We start from the raw sequence: 20,909 nt of genomic DNA, 5'->3' as shown, positions 1-20,909 counted from the left end.
ATTTATTTTTTAACTGTTTACTGTTTTCTTGCTTGGTTAACCTTCATTCTTAATCATTTTCTCATTAATAGAGATGTGTCAAAGTTATCAATCAGCTAGTGTACATATTCGTGCTTTAAAAAAATAATTTTTAGTTAAAAAAACTTTTGATTGGGCAATTGTCAAATATGATCTTGAGTAAAAAAAACAGGTTAAATGTGAACCACTTGTTTAAATTAGTGCACAAAACTCTCTATTAATATTAATGTTGTTTGTTAACTTGAGTTAGTGACACTTGTATTTCTCGTTATTATTGTAAAATTCAATTAAAGAGGTTAAAATTTATAAATTAGAAAGAATTTGGAGATAATAATATATTGCATGAGAAGCGTAATACAAAATTGAGAACAAATGAATGATATTGACCTAGCAGTCAAATTTTATTTTTTTATTAATAAGTTGTCAAGCTGCTTAAAATAATTTTATTCAAACAAATTTAATTATGTGTTGAGGTTTATTTTAAGCATAAAATGATTTTAAGTTGGGTAATGAACAATTGAAACACTATCAAAATCAATTTGTATTTTAATATATAATTTCTATCAACCTTCTTAGGATTTAAAAAACGTGCTAAAGAGATCAAACAAAATATTCAAATTCTTCTGCTCCTTTCTCTCAACTCCTTCAACTTTCACTATTAAAAGGCAAAAGATTTAAATAACATTTATATGGATTTTTACACTATATATATATATAAAGAGAGTGAGAGAGAGATTTGGAGACCGTATTTAAATTATTTACCTCATGTTTCAGAGTTAATGACTCATTTGATCCTATTCATGAATTAACGAAAATGTACAAAAATAAATAAATTATTTATCTATGACATTCTATGCGCAAAACATATTTTAAAAAATGAAGTTTAACAATTTGTTTGTATGGAAAATATACTTCGAGTATTGAAGCAAAAAAACATAGTTTAGCAGTAAATTTGACTTATTTAGTAGTAATAACTAAAATAACTATGAATTTTTTTCTGACAAATTTGAAACTCATGAATTTCATGTGTTAATCCTAATTATGTATCATTTGGATTTCGCCACCCACTTCCTCCGCATTTTTTTCTTTTTGTATTCTTTTCATTTCGAACTTGATATGTGGAATTAGAATATGTATATTAATAATACAAATATTAATTATTAAAAGGCCAAAATGCAGATTTAGAGTAATTAACTCTACTTTATAGTATTCTCTTAATTAATAGCAATGCATAATAATATCATGATTATTAAATATTTTATAATATATTTATTATTACTGATTATTACATAAATAATTTCTACAATATTATTGGCTTAGTATTCTCAAGAAAAACAAATTGTCTTCAAAAGAAAATATTAATTGTAGAGAACATGAAAAAATAACGGCAAAGATTTATCCACATCAGATTTATACATCCAACTCAGTTAGTTAATCACAGACAATAAACTAAGGTTTATGGTTCTACTTTCAATATAAATACGAAAAGTTAAATAATTAAGAAAATAAAGCGAAGTTAATAACACTAACATAACAACACAACGAGGATTACCGTCGTCGATTCTAACTTTATATCGTTCATTCTTCTAGTATTATTGCATATTCTGAAGCTTCGCATTATTATTCTTCTTTATTATATTGCAGTTATTTTTTTATATTCGATAAAATATTTATTATCTATCATATTTATATTCTTTACTAAATGACATTAAAATATTAAAGGTGAAATAGATGTATAATAAATGAATATGTTGATAAATTTACAAAATTAATTAATCTAAGAATGGACTCAGATTGTTGATGATTATACTGCTAAAGCAAAAGAAAATAGTCATGACCTTTGAAATATGGTTAATTACTTTTAGAGAAGTATTATTAGTTTTTATACATAATCTTAATTTATTGAAACACAAATTAGTATGTATCTTGTTTTGTATCACACAATTTTGTTATTTTTTACTATTAAATACATATACTCATATTTATTTAACTAGAAAATTATATATCTGTAGACATATTAGATGTTATTGTTTGACACATAAACACTAATGTTTTTATAACAATATCAGTTTGTATTATATTCATAGTTATGTATATGACATAATATTGATAGAGCAACTAGTTGATTTTTTTTATTAATCTTTTTTTGATACATATGAGTTCTAATCTATTTTCATATCTAAACTTGTGTGTCTCATGCCTTTAATTATTTATTTAATACATAATTATTACAAATTGTATAATTTACCATGTATTGATTTTTGTTATGTATCTACACTCTTTAATTTTTGTTCAGACTTATTCAAATTAGAAGTTTATGTGTCTGTGCACATTACACAATAAGTACATTTGATACATAAATCCTAATGTTCTATAGCTAAAGCAATATGCATAGTTGATATGTACATGAATTACTTATTTAATGTATCGAGTAGAAATATAGTATTTACCAATTTAAACAAGATACATAAATAATAATGTATCATGATATCCATCTCGAAAACACAATTTAAATGTAAGGATGAACCCATCGATCGCCTCTTAAAGTTAGCACCAATTTTCACTTAGACATCTTAACTAGACTTTGTTCATTTTAGACACTTCATTAAAATTTTGCTGTGTCATTTTAACACCTCTTGCTTACATGACATAGAGAGTGTAATACACTCGTTATGCGTGCGTGAAAAGTTTATTTAGTCAATTTTTCATTATTTTTTTCATCTTCTTCCTCATTTTCCAACTACCATTTTCCCAAGCTTAACTTCATCCATGGTGAATGTTTTAAAAATGTAGGAAGAGACCTATTTCAAAATTTAAATATAAAAATAATCATGAGATTCTTTCTCGAAGGAATGTAATGTTTGCATACGAGAATAGATTTGATTTTTGGTTCCTTCAACTTTCCTAAGACCCCTTTTTCTCTCCTTTTTCATGCCTCTTCCTTTATTGGCTTTCACATTTTGCTTCATCGTAAGTTCTTCTTTTTTTTTCTAGTTAATTTTGATGATTTCAATTCAATTTTGCTGCTTTGTTATTGGTTTGAAAGAATCCGAATTCATGGTTTAGCTTTGTTCTTCTCTGAAATTTATTATTTTGTAAGAAATGATTTGATGGATTGCTTCTATTTGAATTGATTCAAATTAAAATTTTATGCAAGAGTTTTAATTTCAAGATTTGATATTTTTACAGATATTATAAATATCAGATGATGTTATATGTTCAAGTTGAAATTTTATGTCTTGTGAACTGTGTTTGGTATATGACTGAGAAGCTTAAGGGGGGATGGGGAGGGGGGGCTGCGTTTTTGCAAAATAGGTATTTTGGAGAAAAGACAACAGAAGGCTCCAAAATAAGTAGTTTTTTTAATTGGTTAAATTTTTTTATGTGGGTAAAGATGCTATGTTTCATCGATCCATTGGCTACTTTTTATTTTTCTTAAAATTAATTATTTTATACACAAATGACAAGTGTCGTCATTTGATTTGTCACTTTACACGTCAGTCGCATGTGTAACACACTCCTTATATATTTTTGCTGATTGTAAAAAAAATGTCAAAATGACACAACAAAATCTGACATGAGGTGTCTAAAATGAAAATAGCCTAGTTGAGGTGTCTAAGTAAAAGTTGGTGCCAACTTTAAGGGGCCACCAATGGTTCAGCCTAGGAGTGGGCGTTCGGTATTCGGTTCGGTATTTTCAAAATTTAGATTCGATAATTCGGTAATCGGTAATTCAAAGTATATACCAAATACCGAACTTTCAAACTTCGGTTCGGTAATTCGGTAATCGGTAAATAAAAATTCGATTCGGTACGGTATTTGGTAATACCCAAATTTCTGCATCTTATAAGATCAATACAAATGCAAGCACTTTTTATACAAGATAAGTAGCCACAAACCATCTTAAAATAAAACCTAAAACTAAAAGGCAACAACAGGCAACAACAACAAAGTGCTTCAGCCTTCAGCTGCAACACACAACAACTAACAACAATACAACATAAGCTGCAACAATACACCAAGCAGCAGCACACTATAACACCTGCAGCAGCTCCCTACACACACTACAACACCAAGCAGCAGCACACTACAACACCAAACAGCAGCAAACTACAACACCTGCAGGCTGCAGGCTGCACTGCAGCAACAATAAGCCAATAATTGGCAGGAGCAACAACAGTCAACAGCACCTGCAACAGCATACAACATGCAGCAACAGCTACAACATGCAACAACAGCTACACACAACAACTAACAACATAAGTTGCAATAAGCTGCAACACTACACCCAGCAGCAGCACACTACACACAACACCACCACCTCCTGTAGCAGGTCCCTACAACAGCCACCAAAACAAGCAACAACCAGCAACAATAACACCTGCAGGCTGCACTGCAGCAGCAATAAGCCAATAATTGGCAGGAGCAACACAACAACAGTCAACAGCACCTGCAACAGCATACAACATGCAACAACAACAACAAAATGATTCAGCTGCAACACACAACAACAACAAACAACATAAGCTGCAACACTACCTGCAGCAGCAGCATACTACACACAACAACAACACCACCTGAAGCTGCTCCAAAATCAGAAGTCAGAAACAGTAGCAGCAGAGGAAATAGAGTCCAAAATTTGCTTTTACTGTTTTTTAGCTTGAACAATGCAAGTCAATATCATCCATAGCTAAAAAAAATTTAAAATATGTCAAATTGAAGAGAATACAAATGTTATAAGACACTGAAGAGAATACAAATGTTATAAGACATAAATTAACAATCATTTTCATTTGAAAGAAAGGAAGCAAGAAACAAAGCAACAAAGAAGGATACTTTGATCAGGTAATGTAGATTCAATCTCATTCTTCCTATCATAGCACAATACATACACTGGAAAATGCAGTATTCAATACATTAAAGTTACAAACTGAAAAATAGAGAACCAAGAATGCTGCTATATGATTTTTCCATTAACTTATACTTACACCACTTAGCTTCTTTTCCTTGTGAACACAGAATAGGAAAAATGCATAAATAAAACTCTTCTAAAAGTCAAGTTTCTAACAACAAATGCTATCAGAAGTCAGAACACAGTCCAAAATTTCCCTATACTTAAACAATCTATCAAGTAACTAGAAGTCTAGAATCACATACTTTTTCTCACTTCATCTACGCCCAAAAGCCAAAAGCCCATGATTTTTAAGTTTTAACTGAATTAAAAGGTTAGAAACCTAACCTTTTTGAAAATTGATTTTTGTGTTTAAGATTTTTCTGTCTCAAAAGAAATCAATAGTAGAGGTTTCATAATCTTAAAAATAAGATAAGGCACCTTAGAAAATTTGGACAAAGAAGGTAAGTTACCTTAGAAGATTTGGCCCGAACATGCTGATCTATCACTCCAAAGTTCAATCTCGTGATATCCAGGTAGACTCGTACAACCGTTTCGCCTTCAGAACCTCTTCCCGATAAACTCCAAAGCCACTAATTTCTTATACCAATTTTGTTGAAGAAGATTCAGCCATAACCAAAAAAGCTTTTGCTTTCTGAGAAGTGAGTGATGACTGATGACGAGTTGACGACGAGAACTGAGAAGTGAGAAACTGAGAAGAAGTGAAGAAGAACTGAAGAAGTGATTAAGTGAAGAACTGAAGAAGAAGAAGTGAAGAACGAGAGAAGTCCGAGAACTGAGAAGAAGAGCTGAAGAGGAACTAAGAAACAGAAATAAAAACCCTAGCCTTGTTGGACAATTGGACTAATGGACTGGGCTGTTGGGTTATTGGTGAGGGATTTGGGCTGCCCTAAACTAATTACTAAGAAATTAGGCCCAACAGACATATAATAGACTATTAATAGTGGACTAGTTAGTTATCTAGTCATATTAATTACGGTATTCGGGATTTACCGAAATACCGAATGGGAAAAAAATAAATACCGAAACCGAATATCGAAATTGTGGACTTTTGGTACCGAAATCGAATTATCGAATACCGAATACCAAAATACCGAAATAGACGGTTCGGTTCGGTAATTCGGTTTTCGGTATTTTATGCCCAGCCCTAGTTCAGCCTAAATGTAATGTATCATAATATTGAAATAAAAGCATTATACATTAATTTAAAAAATAAAAACAACTATATACATTAAAATTTTGAACCCATATGTATTAGAAAAGATGACAACAACAACAACATACCCAATGGGATCCTACAAGTGGGGTTTGGGGATGGTAGGGTGTACGCAGACCTTACCACTACCTCATAGAGATAGAGAGACTGTTTCCGAAAGAACCTCGGCTCAAAAGACACACTCTCAGGTATAAGTAAAAATAAATAAGTAAATATATATATATATATATAGGGAGAGATAGAGAGAGCATATTGATAAAAAAAATGATGCAAATTTTACAAGACCAGGACAATAATGATAAAAATGTAATATGGTAATCAAAACAAAACAAAACACCGCAACTCTAATGGCATGCCTAGACCTACAACCACCCTAAATCGACAAATAGCAAGATACCATTCTACCTCTACTAGCCTTCTACCATAATTCACGACCTCCACTATTTTCTATCTAAGGTCATGTCCTCGTTGATATGGAGTAGTGTCATATCTTATCTAATCACCTCTTCCCAATATTTTTTTGGTCTACCCCTACCTCTCCGCATAGCCCCCAAATCCAATCGCCGTACCTTCTAACTGGGGCATCGATACCCCTTCTCTGCACACGTCCAAACCATCTCAGTCTCGCTTCTCTCATCTTGTCTGCCATAGAGGTCACTCCCACCTTCTCCCGAATGACCTCATTCCTAATCTTATCACTACTAGTGTGTCCACATATCCATCTCAGCTTTCTCATCTCCGCAACATGCATCTTCTAGACATGAGATTTTTTTACCGGCTAGCACTCCACTCCGTATAACAACACCGGTCTAACCACCATTCTATAGAACTTACCTTTAAGTTTATATGGTACTTTCTTGTCACACAAGACTCTAGAGGCTAGCCTCAATTTCAACCACGCTGCCCCAATGCGATGCGTGACATCCTTTTCGATGTCCCTACTGTTCTGGTTGATGGATCCAAGGTATTTAAAGCTTCCAGTCTTGGGGATAGGCTGAGTGGCAAGCATCACTTCTATGCCCTCTTCATCCATCGCACCACTGAATTTGTACTTTAAGTATTCAGTTTTGGTCCTGCTTAATCTAAATCCTTTCGACTCCAGAGTATGTCTCCAAACCTCCAACCTATCATTAACTCTCTCCCAAGTCTCATCAATCAAAACTATGCCGTCCGCAAATAACATACACCATGGAACCTCCTCTTGAATAGACCGTGTCAGCTTATCTATCACAAGGGAAAAATGAAAGGACTCAGTACAAATCCCTGATGTAGTCCCATCTCAATAGGAAAATGCTCCGAGTCACCTCCCATTCTCCTAACTCGAGTCTTGGATCCATCATACATGTCCTTTATCGCTCTAATATACACCAACGGAACACCTTTAGCCTCCAGGCACCTTCAGAGAACATCCCTCGGAACTTTTTCATAAACCTTTTCAATATTAATGAATACCATATGAAGATCCCTTTTTCTTTGTCTAAATTTCTCCACCAGTCTTCGCATAAGATGGATTGCTTCAGTAGTCGATTGCCCCGATAAGAATCCGAATTAATTCTCTGAGATAGACACTCCTCTCCTCACCTTCATCTCCACTACTCTCTCCCAAATCTTCATAGTGTGGCTTAACAATTTGATCCTCCTATAATTATTACAGTTTTGGATATCACCCTTATTCTTGTATAGTGGAACCATAGTGCTCCATCTCCATTCATCGGGCATCTTGACAATCTTCAAAATAACATTAAACAACTTAGTCAACCATTCCACACCTGCCTTGTCAGTGCTCTTCTAAAAGTCCACCGGAATCTTATCGGTCCCGATAGCTTTCCCCTTCCTCATCCTGCTAGTAGCTCGTCTAACCCCCTCAATCCTAAAACACCTGCAGTACCCAAAGTCTCGAAGACTTTGAGAGTGCGCTAAATCACCCAGTACAATGTCACTGTCTCCTTTTTCATTTAAGAAACTGTGTAAGTAAGCCTGCCACCTTTGCTTGATGGAGGCGTCATCCACTAACACTTCACCTTCCTCGTCCTTGATGCACTTTACTAGATCCAGATCGCGGGATTTTATCTCTCTCACTTTGATAAGCCTATACAATCTCTTATCTCCACCTTTTTCTCGTAACTCTACATATAAGCGTTCAAAAGTTGTCGTCTTAGCACTGGTGACTGCTGACTTCACTTCCGTCTTCTTTTTTTATAGATATCTTTAAGCCTACTCTTCTCCTCCTCATCCACACACTTCATCCATTTCGTATAAGCAACCTTCTTGGCTTTCACTTTGCCTTGTACTTCTTCATTCCACCACCAATCTCCTTGGCGACCACCGAATATACCTCTCGATACCCCTAGAACCTCGGTAGATGCTTTTCTAATGCAACCAGCTGTCATGTCCCACATGTCATTCGCATCACCACTATTGCTCCAGGCCCCTGAGCCCGTCAACTTCTCCCCTATCTCCCGAGAAAGAACGGGAATTAGGCCCCCCATCTAATCCTCGGCCGGTCATAAAGGGTCTTCTTTCTCCTATCCCTCTTAATCTCCAAGTCCATTACCAAAAACTTATGTTGGGTAGTAATATTTTCACTCGGAATAACCTTGCAATCCTTACAAAAGTCTCTATCACCCTTCTGGAGGAGTAAGTAGTCAATCTGAGTCCTAGTTATCGTGCTACTAAAGGTAACCAATTGATTTTCCCTCTTCAGAAAACACGATTTAGCGATAACCAACTCAAAGGCTTTGACAAACTCCAGAAGAGATACCCCGCTGCCATTTCTCACTCCAAAACCAAGGCCTCCATGGACATCATCAAAATCATTTGAAGTTGTACCGATATGACCATTGAAATCTCCACCAATAAAAATCTTTTCGATACTCGGTATACTCCTCACTACCTCATCCAAACCCTCCCAAAAGAGTCTTTTGACTTCTTCATCTAGGCCAACATGAGGCGCATCTGCACTAACAACGTTCACAATAAGTCTGCCTATAACTAGCTTAATCAACATCATCCTATCGCTGATCCTCTTTACCTCCACCACACACTCTCTAAGATCCGTGTCAACTAGGATACCTACTCCATTCCTATCTCTAGAGCTTCTTGAATATCATAATTTAAACCCGTCCACATTTCGAGCTTTGGTGCCTACCCATCTAGTCTCCTGAACACAAGCTATATTAATCTTTGTCCTCCTAAGGCTCTTCACAAATTCTATAGACTTTCCTGACAGCGACCCTATGAGATTATGTAATGAGCAACAATGAGATTATGGACTTTCGTGACAACAACCTTATGAGATTAATTTTTTATTTTATAATAGGTCTACTTTATATTTTATTTTTTAAATTACAACAATACAATTATGAAATAATAGGTAAGTAGCATGTAAGTATAGTGTTAGGTTTATTGGGGTTGGATTAGAACTGTTGGGGTTTTTGTTTCAAAAACTTACAGCAAGCCGGCAGAAAAGGGAAAGCAAAACAAGTATCCATAATTATTGAAGTTGAAGGAGGAGGAGAAGAATTGAAACTCATGGAGTTGAAGGCAAAGTGTTTGAAGAAAGCAGCGGTTCCTTCGACTCTTATAGAGCACCCATCTCCTGGCAACCTTCAGTCTACTCGTCTTGCCCTTCATGTCCGTTAATTCCCTTTCCCCTAAATCCAATTTTTTTCCATACCCAATTCAATTTAACTCTTTTCCTTTCTTTTTGTTTTGAGATCAGATCAATGATGATAATTCTTCTTGTTGGGTCTACATTGCTTCTGCTTCCCGCATTTACAGACTTCTTGTAAGTTCTTTTCAAAATGGCAAGAATTTTGAATTAGTGCTTGTCAAAAATCACAACTTGGTATTTTTGATAGAAACCTCAACTCAAAGAAGTAACAGTAGAAAGTAGTATAGAGAAAGAAACAGTGGAAATGAAAAGGTAATGGCAATATACTATACATGCATATAATGATGTATTATTATTCAGGTTACAGTTTTTCTTCTCCTAATCTTTATTGAGGTCCTCACTGGAACATACTTTCGCTAGTCCGTTTGATTTGTCTGTTGAATTCCAGTAAGATAAATTGAGTTGCAACTATTCTCTTGCTTGCCCCATTTAAGAGAAAGCAGTTGAAATTCTCTTTACAGTGATTATAATTTCATCACTTGCATGTCTAAGATGAACATACCCACCCATTTCCACTTTTCGTTTGTGAAGGTAAATTAGAAGTGATAGTGAGACAGAGATAAGCCCTGTTGGATTGGAGCTGTATATTGTTATCATGTAGTTACACCACTTCTTCCTCAGTTATAATTGTTGTACTTATCTGGTCTATAAATGATGATGAATTCATATTGACTTCACAAACATGCTTGAAGGCTATTAGCTGGCTAACCTTTACTAAATGTGTTGATAAACATGTTGGATTAAGAAGCAACGGTAGTTCATTTTTATTTTCATTTTCACTGTACAGATTCCAATGGAAAATTCATTGCTCAATCTAGGCAAGGAGGACCTTCTAATTCCTGAACAATGTGAGGTGTAAACTCGACATTTCTTCTATCATGATGAAAGATGTAAATTGTGAAGTAGCTTACTAATATTTTTGATGTGAAGGTTCTAGAGGCTTCAGTGGTCAATCACTGCCCGCATCGATCAGAAATCCAAAGTATAGTGCTAGCTGAAACTGAAAGTAAGATATGGAGACATGTTGCATATCTGTTTTCCTTGAGTTGCCTGGCATTTTTAATTTTGGCAGCCCTTTGCAATATTCTGAAAAGCTTCTTGTTATTATTCTCTTATTCTGAAATAATCTTCCTAAGGAATGAGAGAGAGAGAGAGAGATAATATAGAAATAGTGACAGAAGGGGAAATTAGAAAAGAGAAAAAGATATGGCCTGTTATATCATATCTTTGAATTGTAAAATTGTTGTTGTAGTTTTTCTTACGTAAGTTGGTATTGCATCATGCTGCGGTCTTTTCTACCTCTATTTCTTTAAGAACTTGCTGCTATTATTCCTCTACTAACTTCACTATTTTTTTTTGGCTGCACGGTGCTTATTGCTACTACAGTCCATTAGTTTACAAATAATTTCTTTTACGTATTTGAAGCAGCTACTCTTTACCTTTCAACAACTTAATGCTCTGTCTAGCTCTCTACAGGCTCTGGTTGCTCAATTCTGGGAAGCGTGGATTCTTATGGTCACCTTATTGTCTCTAGATTGGATGCCAGTGGCGACGGTATCTTTCCCATTTCTTTTTCATTACTTAGCTTTACGGTGAGGGATTCTGTTAAAAATTAGCAGAATCTCAGAGTTGATATTTTGGTTTACCTTCTGTTAAACCTAAATTTTCTCCATCGATATAGGCGTAAGGCAGCTGTTAATTAATAACTAAATTTACCAATTATGGGGTCCGATGTGCTCACTTAATAGTTTGGTTTTGCTACTTATAATTTAACTAAAGAATCTTCAGTAAAGATGCTATGTTTACTATTACTTGGCATATAAGTGAAATAGTTTATCAACTTGATTTGAGAAACTGATGCTTTTGCTAATTAAAGTAGATCTAAGAGAAATTGTGTAATTTTATTGACGTGGACCACCCATGACTTTTGCTGATGAGTTATTCCCACATTTATTCTATCATGATACTTGGGTTACAGCTTGATGAATTCCTCATATTCTAGATATCAACAGGCTTACATATTCTGTCTCTCCTCGAGATTACAGTGTTGGAGAAGGTAGCTGGGCAGGCCTGTGCTTCAATCCCACTCAATGGTCCATGGTATTTCATCTCATATGTCTCCTAGGTTGGAATCTGTAATCATTAATGCTGATGTGTTGTCCTTGTCAGCTGACTAGTTTGAAATCCTTTTCTTGTTGTGTATTTTCCATCGTGCTTCAATGTAGCTTGTGTCCTTTGCCTGAGAATTCTCCAGATAGACTAGTCTGCCTTTTTCAACCTCTACCGTTTACTGAGAAATTTAAAATGATGGCATTGACTGGCATCAGAATCTCCTCATCTTTGAATGTAGCATTGCCTTTTTTTTTTTGCTCCATGTGACACTAGCTTACTAAGCTACAAGAACTTGTTGGTCAATGTACCTGATTAGAACAGTGTGTTATTCTTGATATCATATTGGCTATTCAAATGAACTCTAAAGCACCTTCTTTTTTCTTCTGGAACTTGTAACAGTAACTCTAAGCACTTTTAAGTTGATGATTTGAACCTTGGAAGGAAAATTAGACGGTTGCTTTTGTTCTTCTGCACTTTCATTTCCTGTTTTTTCCCCTCTTTTTAAGAGTAAATGTTTCATTTGTGGCATATTTCTTGCCTTCTGCCTAAATTTCAGTATTTTCTGGCCTTTTACCTCAGGCAGCCGTGGCTCACAGTTTCTCTAAAACCATTGATGTCTATGACCAAGATATTCATGTCCGCACATTACGTCCGTAAGTACTTATCTTTGCTTCGGTGACAGGTAGATTGCTTACATTATCATCTCAAACTTTTCATTCTATCTTTGTTACTATGCTTTCCAGTTTTGAGAAATTGTTTATATGTACAGAAGCATGTTACAAAAAATCATACATCTAGCATTCATATATCCTTTCTGGATAGCCTGGACTTGTTTTATTCTTTCTTGGAGGCATTGCTAGACTACTACTACCATGAAAGCTTTTCTGTTACCTTGGGCCTTTTAGGCAATGTTGCTGATAAAAAATAGAAAAGAAAACCAGTAAACTATTGCCAGATGCTGATTTAAGTACTAATGACAGATATAAACAAATTCCCTTTTTGGAGGTAGCCAGCGTATCCTTAATGCTGAAGAATACAACCTTACCAATTTTCAAAAAAAGACAGATATAAACAAATCAGACTTTAAGAGGAGGAGATAACATTGAAATGAATAGTCGTTTCTGCAAACCTTGGTTTTGTGGATTAAATTACTGTTTTCGTAAAGACACAACTGGAACTGCAAAATCTAGCCAGGTTGGAAGAAATAACTTGTGGCAGAAGTTTTGGTGCGTGTGGCTTCCACAAGGTGATAGAAACAGATGGATTATTGATTGATGGAGGATTGCCTGAAGATCAGGAAGCCATAAAAAAAGAGATATGAGTCAATCTATATAAGGAACCTGTCTAATAGACTCTCCTTTGGACAGAAGATATCCCCAAAATTTACGAGGAAGAAGGGAATTGGTTTCGAAGATTTTCTAGTGAATAGGAGGAGGACGAAGCAATTAAAATGCAAAGGTATAAGCCCCTAGCGCTAATATTCTCACGACATCATTCTGCCATAATTAGGGGAGAGCTTCTGCATGCAATCCACAAATTTTAAAAAATCGAGAAAAGCTTCATCTCTCGTACATTTGCATGATGATACCTAAGAATAATGAGATTGAAAAACTTGAGGATTTTAAGCCTGTCAACCTACTGGGGAGCTTCCACAATTCATCGTTCTGAAGAAGCTCATGGCTGATACACAAACAACATTCATAAAAAGGGAGTCTATAGATTGTAAATACTGCCTGAATCACAAATGAACGCTTAGGGGTCGTTTGGTGCAAGGGATAAACATAAATAGTTTGGGATTAAAAAAAGTCCAGGGATAAAATTTTGGTGTCTTGTTTGGTTGGCAAGTTGGATAACTTATCCCACCATTTATACCATAGTGATGGGATAAGTTATCCCATATACATGGTGGGATAACTCGTTCCCGACCAAACGAGGAGAGAAGGAGGCAAGTAAGGCTGGGGTAATCATCAAACCTGATATAGAAAAAGCTTTCAATCATATTAATTGGAATTTTCTGCTCTGATAAGAGAAATGGCACTTACTGAAATGGATAAACTGCATCAGTTGCATTTCTGCTTACCAATGGCTCTTCAGAGGGTTTGTTCTATACAGACAGAGGGTTAAGACAAGGTGATCCTCGTCACCTTTCTTTGTTATAATGACAGTGGATGATACTAGTTTGATGCTAAAGAAAGCCATGCACTTGACATTGAGAGAGGAAGTGTCAATTCTTTGGCAATCTATCACCTTACCTAATATTTGCTGATGACATTCTCATAATATGTGATACAGATAGTAGACAGGTTGAGTATATAGAATTATCTATCTTTGGTTTTGGCCTTCTCTAGACTTGATATGAATCTGGACAAAGTTCCCTCTTTCCTGAAGTCCAGAAGCTTGAGAACTGGCTGTTAATTTGGGAAGTAATATTGGATCTTTAACTAACTATGTACTTAGGCATACATCTTTGGTGTAGCCTTAAAATGAGCAAACATCTGTAGTGGAGTGATTGAAAAGGTGGAGAAGAAGCTGTCAAATTGAAAAGGGAATCCTTATATTATGTGGGAGACTGACTTTAATAAACAGCGTGATGGATGCTCCCCCAAACTATGCAACATCTTTATTGCTATGCCAGCATGGATAGAGGAAGACAGGGCTAGAAGAAATTTCTTATGGGAAGGGAACAAAGAGAAAAGTAATTCTATCTAGACAGGTCAAAAATATTTACACCTAGCAAGGAAGATGGGATCCAGGCATTAGGAATCTTAAGAGCATAAAATAAAAGCCCAAGTGACATGGAGATTTAACCACGAGGAAAATGCTTTCTGGAGGAAGGTAGTTGTTGCTAAATTTGGTCAAAAAGATCTATGGTGCACAAAGTTGACCTCTGAACCTGTGGATTTGGTATTCGGAAGCACTTCAGGAAACAGTGAGAAGCTCTGGTTTGTGGAAACCAACTTCAAAGTCGGAGATACAAGAAATCTCTATTTTTGGCATAATGCATGGATGAGGCATCCCCCTGTGAAAGACCTATACCCTGATCTCTTTAGTTTTGCTAGAAAATACAGAAGACAATTTCTTGAGTTCCTGCACTATTCAATTGAGCTGAAGAGCCTGTTGTCTGGGAACAGGCAAAAATGGTATCTTTACATGTCACAGTCTTCTACAGAACTCTAGTTACTTGTCCAGAAAATGGGAAACAGCGGTCTTGGAGAGATTTTTAAAGCAGAAATCCTTTTATCCTAGCGTTTGTGGCCCATGATGCAGTTGCACGTCAAAATCTTCAGAAAAGAGGTATTGTTCTTTTTTATCGAAGAAAAGAGGCATTAATACCTGTGGGCTGCTGCAGATCCTTTTTTTTATTTTGAAGAAAGTATTGAAGATACAGGGTCTCTTTTTATCCACTATCGAATTGCTTGTCAACTCTCGAATTTATTCCTGAACATTTTTGGAGTTTTACATAGAGGGATGGAGAAAATTGCGGGAAACCGAACAATTATACAATATTTGCCTTATGTAACACGTTGGGATTATTTAGCTACTATGTTCACAGAACGGGATATTTCCATATTACTAGAGTATTTCTGCTTGTTAATATTTGGAAAAAAAATTGGTGAATCGAATTTGGGTAATGTTTCCTCAGTCAAGGCACTATTTGGATCTGAACAGCTGAAGGGTCTAAGAAAAGAGGCACAGCAATTGGAAACACAATATCAGCATTTATTTTATGGTTTACATGGCCTCATGAATTTATTTTGAATCGAGATGTTTTGGCTGAACTTTATCCCAGTTTTACAGAGGGAAATGACTGATGCTTCTGAGGAGATCGGAACTCTACACAGACTGAATCTTATACTCATGGCCCTTTCCCATCGCGGTAGCATTTTCGATAATGTCTCCCTATGAAAGCAAATATTCATGTTGGTACCTAAGTTAGTGAGCATGAGTTGGTTGTTTGCAGGTTGCAGTATGTAGAAGCTTTGGTATCTAAGATCTTAGATTGCATTTTTGACACACATGGTCTTTCAGATGACAAATAATTTAATTTGTGAACTCTCTTTTTTTGTTTGGCTTAAATATCTTTGAGAAATTTATTCGAGGAAGAAAATCACATTGCAGATTATGGAATCCATCTTCACTTATCTTCATGCAAAATTTGGCTTTAGGCGGTGGAAGTTCTGTATTAGCAGTTGGAGAAGGTTGCCAGGTAATGTTTCTATGTTTTTTTATTTTCTTTGCTGATCCTTTTCATTCTCTGCACTCCATACTTGCTGCAGCTGACAATATGGGACTTGCGAATGAAAGAAAAGGGTGGTTGTGTGCATCGAATCTGTGGATCTGTAGGAGATAACTTGTATGCAGTCTGTGATTCTTCAAAAGGTACTATTGCGGCAGGTGGAGCTGATCGCACTGTAACTGTCTATGATCCTCGCAGGTTATCTCCTCATAAGGCTTTACTTTGCTTTTAGTGGTTGTTTTAGTGTTTATCTTACAGTGCGCATGTGTACTTCATGAAATTTCACATAACTTGGAATATACTATGTTAAGTAATTTGATCTTGTCTGTTATCTCATATATTTCTTGTCTTGTGCATTCTTTTGAAAGGAATATTGCCAGTTCTAGCACTAGAATATGTTCACACTTTCAAATTATATTGAAATCTATAATTTTCTCAGCTTTCTATGTTTGCTTCAGAGTCCTGATGGGAAACATAGTTCCCGGCAGGTTTGGTTGTGTGAGAGGGTTGATTTATTTCCCCAACACACTGATATATATATACATTTCTATTGCAGGTGGACAGCAGTGTCGAGATGGCTTAACTGCTCTAAGTATGAGGTAATCTTGTCCTCCCCCCTCCTCCCTCCCCCCTCTCTCTCACACACACATATACACACATTTATTAATATCTTAGTAGTTGATTTCTATCAATAAGGTATCAAAGGAATCTCTAAAAAGAAGTCCAGCCAATAGTATCCTTATCTCAAGTGAGGCCACAATTGAATGAAGTTGTCTGGTCAAAGTTTTATTTCATCTCTTTTTTGGTACCTCAATCTCAAGTAACATTCTTTTTGGGTTATTTTTCCATATCCTTCCTGTGCATCTTCTCTGTCGTGATTCTTCATTATATCTATGCTTTGTGTTATAATTGCTATAATGTCTCATGCTGCTACAGATAACTGGACTTGCTTTCTCTTCTGTTGATCCTGAATATGTCTATGTACAAGGAGTTGACTATGAGGTGACTATTTCACAACTAACCTTTCATAGTTTTCATGAATCTTAAATAGAAAATCTGAGTTTCATCTTTACTACAACACATATCCTCCCTTCCGTAGAACGTAGTAGCCATTAGATCAAATTTCAACACAGCTACTAGACAATCCTTGAAAAATGTTCATAATCTTTTTTCATTAATCCAACTTGTAACCTCATTTTCTTGAAACATAGTGCTTCCTGTTAAAATCCAAAAGTGACAACTTATACCAAAATTAGAAATTTTCTCTCTTCCTTCTTATCCAGGGATCTAAAGCTCTAAAGTTGATATAAAGGTTGTAAGTCAATATCTCCCCATATGGTTGGTTGCATGTTCTATCTGCCATGATTAAAATGTTATTACTCCATTTTGTGTTCATAGTAAAAGCATCAAGCAAATCTTAACCTTCTCAAAATGTAAAAGCATAAAGCAAACTGTACATGGTACCTTGTTCTTTTTATTCTAGTTGTTTTCTTCTGCAGATTTTTTTCTTCTTTTTCTCCTTTAACATGGCCATAACTATTGCAAATTTTGAAACATCATTCTCAACATAGTGACCTCCCGCCAGTCTATTGCTCCCTGAAATGATACTGTCATCTATTTTGTGTAGTCTCGAGGGCTAGAAAGACATTGTGTACAACAACAAGAACAACACACCCAGTATATACCCACAAGTAGGGCTGGGCATAAAATATCGAAAACCGAATTACCGAACCGAACCGGCTATTTCGGTATTTCGGTATTCGGTAATTCGGTATTTCGGTTCGGTATTCGGTACCGAAATTGATATTTCGGTATTTCGATTTCGGTATTCGGGATTTTGGTTTCGGTATTCGGGATTTCCCGAATACCGAACTTTTTAATTTTTTTTTTTTTTTTATTTTTTTTTTTACAAAAAAACTGAAAAAAAATTACCAAAAAATAAGAGTATAATAAGAGGAAACTATCTCATTTTTTCATTTCCCTTACCATTTTCATTTCAACTTTCTCACGTTTACCGTATATTATATCATTATATGCACACTTACACGTACATTATGGATAACTGCTAAAATTTAATTCATGTACATGTAAAAATTATAAATTCTAATTTCAAATTTATGCAATTGATTAAGAATTCTAATTTCACTTTGCATGATTTCCACGTTAGTTATCTACATAAATTGTTTGGTAGTTACATTGAAAACGAAATATTCCAACTCGTTCATATCTTTGCAGGAACTAATTAATAATTAGTGCAGTGATGTAGAGTTTTTGGATAATTCAAAGAAAAATATATGTATAAAAATTATGTATGATATATTAGAGATTTTTGTTTTCACTCTTTTTCATTATTTTTATTACATGGTAATATTTTTTTTTATTCTGTATCGATTCATAAATTATTTTCTCTTTGTTTACGATGTATCATTTCTCCTCCGTAGAATGTGGCTTACAAGCAATTTCGATTTCGATATTCGGCAAGTTAAAATGCATATATTACTTGATTATGGTGTAGTAATAAAAATGTAAGTTAAGATATGTATTCTTTAGGTTAATGTAAATATTAAATGCGGATAAATTTTTATTGTATATTAACTATTAAAAAAATATGGTATTACCGAATACCGTACCGAACCGAAGTTTTATTTACCGATTACCGAATTACCGAACCGAAGTTTGAAAGTTCGGTATTTGGTATATACTTTGAATTACCGATTACCGAATTACCGAACCCGAACTTTGAAAATACCGAACCGAATACCGAACGCCCACCCCTACCCACAAGTGGGCTCTGGGAAGGTTACAATGTAACCTTACCTCTGCCTCATAGAGATATATAGGTTGTTTCCGATAGACCCTCGACTTAAAATAAAGCATATGCAAGCAGTTTTGGAAATAAAGAAGTTTGGATACTGCTCTTTATTATGCATATCGTGCATATGTATGTTGGGTATTGCCCAAGGGGATACAGAAATAAGGGCAGTAACAACAACGAAATAATGTGAAATAAAGAGCAGTATCCAACATACATAGGAATGAACAGTATGACAACAAAATAATGTGATATCGAAGCACATCAATGGTTCTATTACTCGATAATTTATGGTCATGTACCACATCGATGGTTTCTCAGGAGTAATTTCTAGTGCAGCTAGAATTCAAGGGGAAGAGGAGCAGGGTACATTGTTTTCCGCTTCTTGACCCACTGCATCTGCATTATCAAGACTAAGCGTTTCTTCACCGGAATATATTATATAGATAGACTTACTATTTTCTATTATTTCCTTTTCAGAATCTTCTCTACTTTTCTCAGGAGCTGAAATCATTGATCTAGACTTTCATTTGAACTTCATGCTATACATAGTGCATTTGGATATTTGTTCCTCATAATAGCCATAATTCTAGTGTTTCTTTATACCCTTTTCATTTTCTCCTTTTCTTGGGATACTTGAGAGAGCCATTAATTTGAACTGCAGTCTGCAGGTATGACCTGCAAGGATTAGATAACCTATATACTTCCTATGACTCTGTTGTTTAATAGCAGATTTGATATATACTTCTTCACAGGTTGTCTGTGGACGATGGCGAGATAGCAAGAAAATATTTTCTTATCGAGGAGATTCTAATTGGCTCGGATTTAGTAAGGTATGAGCAAGGTTTAAACGTATTATACAAATTATCCTACTCTGCTTGGCTAGTTTGGTACAAATACCACCACCAATTCAATTCCTTCAATGGAAATGGATCAGCAATGATGAGAAAATTTACTTTTGTATGAGATCTAACATGCCAGCGTCCTATGAAACTTGTCCTTGTTATTCCACCTCCATTTATTTCATCTAATTGTTTTTAACATGTTATTTTGACAGTGTTCAGACAGGGATCTCTTGGGGGGTTGGTCCGACTCAGGTAGCATATTTGTGGCTGATATACATGGAGTGAACACATTACACCTGCCAAAATGACTAGATGTCCCTGCTGCAACTAATGTTTTCAAATTCGTTTTTGGGGCGAGTCCCAAGGCATACGCCCTAGAATTATTATTGGTGTAATGATATTTATACTTTACATTATCATGTTGTGGTGGTTTTTCCTGAAATATATAGAGAGAAAAGACATCAAATACACCTTGAACTTGTCCTGAAAAGTCAAATTCACCCTCAAAACGAAAATCAAATTTAGCATACAAGTATTTGCTTATCTTACAATGAGAGCGTTGCTTTTTGGTGATATTACTGCATTTGCAATTATATGCCCATTAAGATATTTGGGCTTGAGATTTGGCTTGTAGAACCAACAAATTTGAATATGATTATGAGACGGTTAAACTTTAAATCAATATATGAATGTGAAATATTTTTTAAGTAGGAGGTTCTTAAAAGGGCTATTTGCATTTCCTCCTCTACTTTTTTTTTTGATTATTTTGCACACTTAAGTAAGAGACACAATAATCTTAATAAACATTTCTTTCTTACATGTCTTACTTAAAATGAAGTAATAAATGACTTTTTACTTTTTACAATTTCAAATATTTTGAGAAAAACTAATCAAAATGACTAATATGTGGAATTGGATAGAAATGTAATAGTTTCAATTGTTTGGATCAAATTTTCTGCAGATTGAGCAAGTCAATTTTTAGATTAATCTTTCAAAGGTCAAAGGTCAAGATATGTAAGCATTGAGGAGACAAGATCAACTTGAAATTAAGTAATTTATTTCTTCTCAATTATTTTTTGGACGC

At 35.0% G+C, this 20,909-nt stretch overlaps 1 protein-coding gene across 3 annotated transcripts; it reads left to right on the top strand.

The window, feature by feature from the left end:
- The first annotated feature begins 9,529 nt into the window (after positions 1-9,529).
- On the top strand, positions 9,530-20,445 carry LOC129903727 (uncharacterized). Of its 3 annotated transcripts, XM_055979269.1 has the most exons (13): positions 9,532-9,779; positions 9,868-9,933; positions 10,607-10,672; positions 10,750-10,825; positions 11,296-11,373; positions 11,822-11,919; positions 12,511-12,584; positions 16,051-16,138; positions 16,209-16,366; positions 16,725-16,767; positions 17,105-17,170; positions 19,736-19,813; positions 20,038-20,445. In XM_055979269.1, exons 1-13 carry the CDS (start codon positions 9,678-9,680, stop codon positions 20,131-20,133), a joined length of 1,089 nt encoding a protein of 362 aa, XP_055835244.1. In that variant the 5' UTR covers positions 9,532-9,677; the 3' UTR covers positions 20,134-20,445. The 3 variants fall into 3 exon arrangements, with proteins under 3 accessions (XP_055835245.1, XP_055835246.1, XP_055835244.1); XM_055979270.1 differs by lacking the exon at positions 17,105-17,170 and having other exon boundaries at positions 9,530-9,779; XM_055979271.1 differs by lacking the exons at positions 17,105-17,170; positions 19,736-19,813; positions 20,038-20,445 and adding an exon at positions 16,865-17,098 and having other exon boundaries at positions 9,530-9,779.
- Positions 20,446-20,909: the final 464 nt, after the last annotated feature.

The sequence above is a fragment of the Solanum dulcamara genome, chromosome 9 (genome assembly GCF_947179165.1).
Source record: "Solanum dulcamara chromosome 9, daSolDulc1.2, whole genome shotgun sequence".
Lineage (NCBI taxonomy): Eukaryota > Viridiplantae > Streptophyta > Magnoliopsida > Solanales > Solanaceae > Solanum > Solanum dulcamara.
The sequence above is the reverse complement of the archived record's forward strand: the minus strand, read 5'-3'. Positions and strand labels throughout refer to the sequence as shown.